Raw genomic sequence first — 8,640 nt, forward strand, 5'->3', positions numbered from 1 at the left:
TATACACATACTGATATAATATATCAGACCTTTCATTAAATTAGGCTGGCCATTCCAAAAGTCAACCAAATTTGATGAATATTTACTTTATCTTTAAAATGAGTGTATATTTTAGTGATTTCTTATACATATTTAATTACTGATCATAAAAATAAGGATTTTGTACCCCTAAGCTCTGATGAACTCTTTTCAACATGAGAAAAATATAATTTCATATAGTTGTAAAAATAAAAATGTATTTCAATCATAATGAATCCATACTGGATGTTTTTTTAAAAGGAATTAGGTATATTTTATTGAAGAAGTTAGGTTTACATGACACCAAAGCATTAAAATTTATCAAATTGTGCTATTGAAAGATTTATAGACAATCCCAGTGTTTGGTTCACTGAATTGTTCATCTTTTGTGAACACAGTCTGAGTTGATAAGTGTACTTTAATATGAAGAAATCAAGATACAAATTATTTTATTTTGATTTTTTATCTTTGAAGAGGACATAACCAAACATTACTACTTTGAAGAAAAATGCAGTTTCATTAAAAATAAAAAATGTTGGAGAGATTGTTAGGCGCCTTGTGGTTTCATTATATATTAGAATACATTTAAACATGTTTCAATATTCTCATTGTTTAATTATGAGCCAGGCAGGCCCCTCACAGATGTAATACATTAGAGCATTGTCCCAATCATCAGAGCCCACTGGGGTCCAAATTAATCTCTGAGGTAAGAGGATCATCGTTCCAGAGCATTCGTATGAGTAGCCACTATCCTCATTAAATCACCAATTTTAAGCTGAGCAATGGACTTTTACCTAGAAGCAGCTGCGATTTCCATGAGACATATACTATTAGGACTCTGTGACTATGCACATGTACACACGCATGCATGATCACATGTATTTCCTTATGAAAAACATCGAAAAGTAAAGAAAAAAGGAAATAAGATTTAGAATGAAAAAAAGGTATAATGAATTTCAGTTGTTTTTTATTAAGCATGCATATGCTGAGACTGGCGTGTAGTTCATAAGCTACATATTAATTATCAATGCTATTTCCCAGCTGTAAAATTGACCATTTAATGTGGAAAATTATTCTTCCTGGCAGGGAATAGACTAATAGCTCTGTAGAACAATTTTGGGTAATATATTGATGCTTGAGACCAACATAATAAACTCTGATGTGTGTTTCTTCCTCAGAACTGTAAGGATCACACGGGTGGCCCATACTGCAATAAATGTCTTCCTGGTTTCTATGGTGATCCTACTAAAGGAACCTCTGAAGACTGTCAGCCCTGCGCCTGTCCACTCAATATCCCATCCAATAAGTGAGTCACAAACTTACCTCCAGTGATTTGGGCATCCAGTTCCCCAAGTGCATTTATGATATAAAATGTTTCTTTCTCTTACCACACATAAATAAGTAACGAATAAATGGGTGACTTTCTCTGGAAGGTAATACCAGTTTTTCTAGATATAAAATGTTTAAAGTTGTGGCTATTTATTCTACAGAATTTTTAATATCTGAGTTCTAGTCCTGTGATTTAATGTATGAGATAGAACTAAAATATAATGTCTAAAGCAACTATAAAGGACAGACATATTTTATACAAATATATATACGTGCCCACATGTACACATACATACATGCATGCATATTTTCATGCTGTAACAAAAAAAGCCAATAACACTGGGGTGCCTGGCTGGCTCAGTGGGAGAGCAGGTGACTCTTGATCTTGGGTTTGTGAGTTCAAGCCCCACATTGGGTATAGAGTTTACTTTAAATAAATAAATAATGTATACATATATTTTTAAAAGATCACTAACACAAATATTGCTCATTTGGATCCCAGTCTCACACTATTTATTTATGAATCTTGGGCAAGTCACAAACTCCTAGAAAAGGTAAAGTAAAAGATCAGTCTAGCTGATCTTTAAGCACCCGTCCTATCCTTTGGTTATCACACAGTTTATCATATTATCATATATGATATATATCAGTTTATCTTTCTTTTTTAATATATTTTTTAATGTTTTATTTTATTTTGGCGAGATAGAGAGACATAGTGCAAGCAGGGGAGGGGCAGAGAGAGAGGGAGACACAGAATCTGAAGCAGGCTCCAGGCTCTGAGCTGTCAGCACAGAGCCTGACGTGGGGCTTGACCCACAAAGTGCAGGATCATGACCTGGGCTGAAGTCAGCGCTTAACCGACTGAGCCACCCAGGTGCCCCTATCAGTTTATCTTTCTAAAATAGTTACAGCAGTAAGAACTATATTTAAACTATATGAATATTGAAATATGGGTGATAATAAGCACTTTATATAAACTAAATATTTTAAAAGTTTAATGAAAACTTGATTCAGTTTTTCCAGTCATCTAGTTTTTATTCTTTATGTTTAAAATTTTTTCTAATGGGACACCTGAGTGGCTCAGTCAGTTAAGTGCCTGACTCTTGATTTCAGCTCAGGTCATCATCTCACAGTTCATGAGATTGAGGCCCATGTCGGACCCCATGCTGAGGGCACAGAGCCTGCTTGGGATTCTCTCCCTCTTTCTCTGCCCCTCCTCAATTTGCTTACACATGTGTTTTCTCTGTCTCTCAAAAATAAATAAATAAACTTTAAAAAAATAAATAAAAATTAAAAAATAAAAATGTTCTTTCATCTAGAAAAATAACCTTGCAATCTTGGAGAAGACTTTTATTTTTTACATTTTTTCTGTGTTTATTTATTTTGAGAGAGAGAGAGAGAGAGAGAGAGAGAGAGAATGAGCTGGGGAGGGGCAGAGAGAAAGGGAGAGAGAGAATCCTAAGCAGGCTCCAGGCCCAGAGTAGAGGCTGAGGCGGGGCTCCATCCCATGAACCCTGAGATCATGACCTGAGCTAAAATCAAGAGTCGGACACTTTACCAACTGAGCCGCCCCGATGCCCCAGGAAAAGACTTTGAAAAGTATGTATTTTGTCTGCCTTTTCCCCTTCCCTTTTAGGGGACTACTCTATTCCAGCTGCTCTAATGCTCGTTCTGTCCAAGTGGCCCCCCTTAAGCAAATACCTAAGCAAAACCTTGAATCATAATTTTTTTTTTATCTTAATGGGGGCATACTACATCGAGCCAAAACCAATGTTTTTGTACTAGTAAAAATTGTAAATGAGTTTACAAGTTTACAAGTTTAAATGAGTTTAAACTCATTGTAAATAATGAGTTTACAAGTTTAAGTGAAAGGGATTTTTTTTGGAGACTTCTTAAAGGTAAGTTTAGTGCTTAATAATGTTCCTATTATATTAGGCACTTTCCAGCTATTTCTAAATGCTGTGATAATGCCTGAAGAGCTTACATTTTTAGTGATTTTTTAAAAAATTCTGTCAGCTGTAGTCTTTTAATCTAAAGGTGTTATCAAGTTGGTCATATTTTGAGTGAGGTCTTATCCAACACACTGCTAATGAAAATAGTCTTTTGTTAGAGTCAATGAATACTATGAGCTAAAGACATTGAGAATAATTCTGTCATTAAGTTTAAAATCCTCATTGGAATTGTGATTTCTACTTTTCAGCCCACATGAAATCCTTTTCCTTCTCTCCAACAATCCACCTCCTTCAGAATTTTACACCTTAGTCATTGGAATAAAAAAAGAGAAAGCATTAATATTTAATAAAAGCAGACTAATTAGGTATAGCACTACACATTCCAATAAAGTAAATATTAGTCCCATTTTATAGATTAAGAAAAAATGCTCCAAGTGGGAAAATACCATTATGGAACCAATTCTGGAACTACATTTCCTTGATTGAAATGCTAAGTTCTAAACTTTCTAGCTGTGTGACTCAGACAACATTACTTAAACTCTCTGTGTCTCAGTTATTTCGTCATTAGTTGTGATAATAGGACTTTCTTATAGGATTGTGAGAATTTCGTAAATTAAAATACACTAAGCATTTAAAATAATGATTTGACATGCTATGTCCAAGACAAGTACTGGTTATTATTAAATAACTTGCTTAGAGTCATATATTAAAGAAAGTATCAGGGGTTCCTGGGTGGCTCAGTTGGTTAAGCATCTGACTCTTGATTTTGGCTCAGGTCATGATCCCAGGGTCCTGGGATCAAGCCCCGTGTCATGCTCTGTGCTGACAGTGCAGAGCCTGCTTAAGATTCTCTCTTTCTCCCTCTGTACTGCTCATGTGCACATTCCCAAACTCACTCTCTCTCTCTCTCTCTCTCTCTCTCTCTCTCACTCTCTCTCTCTCTCTCTCTCCCTCTCTCTCAAAAATAAAATAAAGTATCAGAGTTGGAATTTTAAGTTTAAAGTCAGTGTACTTTCCAATCCTCTGCAATCTACATTGAGGATTTCTTTAAAAATCACACTGCATTCAGTTTTAGTGATAACGTTAAAAACAATTAAATGAGCAGTTGGGTTAATGTATATTAGTGATCAAAACCTTTCCAGAGTTTAGGGTGCAAGCTTGGGTGGACACAAAACTAAAGATCCTTTGGCATCCAAAGGGTGTCAGTGAAGCGGAAAAAGGCAAAAGGGAAATCTACCGGAAAATAATAAATATAGGAGAACAAATTAAATTCCTTCATAATCAATGGTGAGTCCTCCCTATGCTGGCTGTAATATAACATGATCCTTGTTCGCTGGTGTACTTGTGAAGGGTTAGAGGACCTGCTCATTCACTGTGGCTGAATGAAATTCTCCTGGACTATCCAATATACTAGAAACTCATTGCTCATTACTCACTTTCACTGAGGAAAATGGAGGGATTATATTTGGTCACTCATTTATGTGCACTCCTTCTCAGGCAAAATGTCATAGGTGTTAGCCAACCTATCAATCCAGCAGTCCTGCCACTGATTGTATAGTGTGAATCTTAGTCTAATACATTTTGAGAATTATGTCATTGATTGGACATGGGTTTATCCTCCAGTCTGACCAACATTACTATAAATGCAGAGGAGGCATTCATGGCCCATCCTTCTCTGTTTGCTGTACTTCTACTTTAATTTTAATAATAGGTTCTAATTGTGTTATTGAAAGAAAAAAGAAAGTCAGTGTCACCATCCATCAGTGACAAAAGGATTGGGTCCCCGTTACAAGGATGGTACTTCCTCAAGTATGTGTATTCCAATTTGGTATAATTATGCAGATCTTGACTTAAACAAATAATAAAGACAACTCAATAGCATCAGCGACACCAAGTATTTAAAGATCCTTCAATTTTTGAGATACGTTTACTTACATTAAATAATTATTAAATTATTAAATAATAATTTTATCATTAGAAGTAGAACTGAGAATAGACCTGTCGTAAATTTTAGCTTTAAATACAGAATTTTTATAAATAGAAAGAGGAGAGAGTGATAATCCACTTACTTTAAAAATACTAGTTCTGTGTTTAGAGTTATAAAGACTTAAATTTAGGGGTGCTTGGGTGGCTCAGTTGGTTAAGTGTCCAACTTCGGCTCAGATCATGATCTTGCAGTCCATGGGTTCGAGCCCCGCACTGACAGCACTGGAGATTCCGTGTCTCCTACTCTCTCTGCCCCTTTCCTGCTCACACTCTACCATTCTCTCCCTCAAAAATAAACATTAAAAAAAAATTAAAGACCTTTAAATTTAAAACAGCTTGGAAAATTAACATAGTTTAGCTGTGCAATTGTGAATAGAAAAATCCATTGTAATCTAATAACCTGAAATGTTTTATTTTTAAATCACTAAATAATGGGACAGTTAGGGAAACTCTTCATTTAAAAAAATTTTTCAAACGTCATTACTATTATAATCTGACTTGAAAACTCTGATGAATAAATTCAATATTCACAAATAAGCCAGAAGATGGGATTGAAATTCTCACAGGTTATTCAGAAAAAAAAATTCAGCTAAAGGTTGCTGCAACCTTCATCTAGAAGTATGAAGCTTGGTGATAGTTTTGCTTTGGTGATTTATCTATTTAATCCTTGATCATAAATCTTATAGATCACAAGCATTTTGGCTCCAAATTTCTTAGATAATATTGCTAAATAAATCAAATATGTAGGGAGATAGAGATCGATTGGTATAATTATTATGATATATGAATACAGACAAGCATATAATATTTAAATTATACATATATATCAACTTCATCAACTACTTAGTGTCCACTTTTGCTCAGGCTTCTCATCTTGGTGATGTATATATTTTAGCTATAGATCGTAACTAGGTATTAAAATTTATCTCTAGAGAAGCAAATAAAAGTGTAAATATTTCAATGTTTTATATTCATTAATTTCTGGCATCATGTAGCTTATGAATTAAATATAATATGAAAGAGACACATGAATGCCTACCTTTGAACACTTAGAATATGTTTGAATAGATAATATTATTGAAACCATTTATATCATAAAATTCATATCATTTTGAATGCTACTTCTTTGTATGCATCAGGAATGCTAAAATTCAAAGTTTTAAAAGAATGGAACACTTCTAGAACTGACTTTGGGGCTCACTGAAAAGACTATATTGAATTATGGCTGTTAAAATTAATAGTTAATAGAGAATTATAAATATTCCAAGACAAGAGGTAAATTTAAGGGAATATTTAGCAACATTATGTAGAAATTTTATAGTGTGTTAAATGTTCTAGAGCACTTTTGTACACATTGTTTTATGTCTACATGAGCAGTTATGATGTATTTTACTCGTCCCTTATACCAGAAGGAAGAACTGAACTCTAGAGAAATTAAAAGGCCTCGATTGTGATCATTACAGCTTGCTTGTGGCAGAACCAGTGTTAGAATCTACATATTCCGATTCACCTCTCTGTGCTTCTTCTGCTGGGGCTATAGAAATCAAAACAATTACTGGGGCACCTGGGTGGTTCAGTTGGTTAAGCATCCGACTCCAGCTCAGGTCACAATCTCACAGTTCATGAGTTCGAGCCCCACATCAGGCTCTGTGCTAACAGCTTGGAACCTGGAGCCTACCTCAGGTTCTGTGTCTCACTCTCTGTCTCTACAACCATCCCCCAGCTGGCTCTCTGTCTCTCTCTCAAACAATTAATTCATTTTTTCATTAAAAAAAAAGAAATCAAAACAATTACAAAGACATTGAAAAGAAGCAAGAAAAAAAAAGAAAGAAAAGAAAATTAACAAACATTCATGTTAGACAAACTGCAAATGTTCATCATAAATGATTCTAGGGTTTGGCGACAGTTATGATAATGCAAATGTTCGGGATTAGAACGTGTTGAGAAAGTGCAGGTTTAATTAACAAGTAATTAAATACCTTAAAATTGAAACAAATCAACATATTTTGGCAGAAACTTCTAAGGTGTTATTAAATTGCAGCTACAACTTAATGTGACACTTTACAGAGAACTTGCTCTCGTACGAAAGGCTTTACTAGGTAGAACGTAGTCTCTCATTTGGCTGCATGAGAAACTCAAGTTAAAGAAAAAAATTGCATCCAAAGACACAGAGAATAACCCAAAACCGAATTACAAAATCCAGTTGTAGACATTAAATAAGATTTCATACTATTTGAAGGTAATTAAAGAAATATGTGTTTGCTTAATGGTTCTCCTAAGAATAAAAACAGAGATCATTGACCTGAAAGGAGGAAACCTTACAAGGACACTTCAGAATTTCATGTGGCCCAAACCACACCCATGAAGTAAATGAGTTTTCCCTTTGTTTTTCTCCCTTCCTCTCAAAGCTCTGCTCCATGGCCTGTGGTGACGGGGTCGTCTTATGGCCCTTTCCGCAGTAGCTTCCTCACTGACACACACATCTTGTCCTCTGGTTTCTCTTTCCTGACCTGAATGTTCCAGGTTACGGTTCGTTAGCGGGAGTCCTGCTCCCCTATTGTGTATGCAAACATAGAGCATGCCCTGATTTTGTGGCCCTGATTTTATAATGATGGAGATTTCATGCCAGTGGCAAAAGGAGTGGTTATTTCATATCACATCACAGACCGGAGAGACAATGCAGTTCCCTCTTGCGTCAGCTGTAAGAAAGCCCAAAGCCATATGCTGACTGCCACTTTCAAATAAACATACCTTACGATACGAATTTTGTGTTCTAAATACACCCTTCATTTTATCTTATGTTTAAGTGGCTTTTTTCTCTTTAACCTTTATTGCATCATTTTATCTTAATGTATATATTTTGATAGGTAGAATTAAATTCTTCTTGGAACAAGGCCAATTGTATCTTTCTGTTCATATGCATGTATGCTAGCACAAACACATCTATTCACATACATATTCATACATATACATACACATATTACATACTTATAAATGGATCCTTATAAATATAAGAATCTATTCAACCAACTATTAAGAAAGACTATTTCAGGGCACCCGGCTGGCTCAGTGGTTAAGCATCTGACTTCGGCTCAGATCATGGACTCATGGCTCACATGTTTGAGCTCTGCGTCGGGCTCTGTGCTGACAGCTCAGAGCCTGGAGCCTGCTTTGGATTCTGTGTCTCCCTCTCTCTCTCTCTCCCTCCCCCTTCTCATGCTCTGTCTCTCTCTCTCTCTTTCTCTCTCAAAAATAAATAAACATTTATATATATACATATATATATATATATATATATATATATATATATATACACACACATACACACACACACACACACACACACACACACACA

General features: G+C 35.2%; 1 protein-coding gene across 1 annotated transcript in view; it reads left to right on the top strand.

Moving 5' to 3' along the window:
• LAMA2 (laminin subunit alpha 2) overlaps positions 1-8,640 on the top strand; it is a 613,971-nt gene that overhangs the window by 357,447 nt on the left and 247,884 nt on the right. Inside the window, exon 17 of the mRNA XM_049652971.1 lies at positions 1,197-1,324. Within this exon, the coding sequence (XP_049508928.1) occupies positions 1,197-1,324 (128 nt within the window). The remainder of the gene's footprint in view (positions 1-1,196; positions 1,325-8,640) is intronic.

This window comes from Panthera uncia (assembly GCF_023721935.1).
Source record: "Panthera uncia isolate 11264 chromosome B2 unlocalized genomic scaffold, Puncia_PCG_1.0 HiC_scaffold_24, whole genome shotgun sequence".
Taxonomy (NCBI): Eukaryota; Metazoa; Chordata; class Mammalia; order Carnivora; family Felidae; genus Panthera; species Panthera uncia.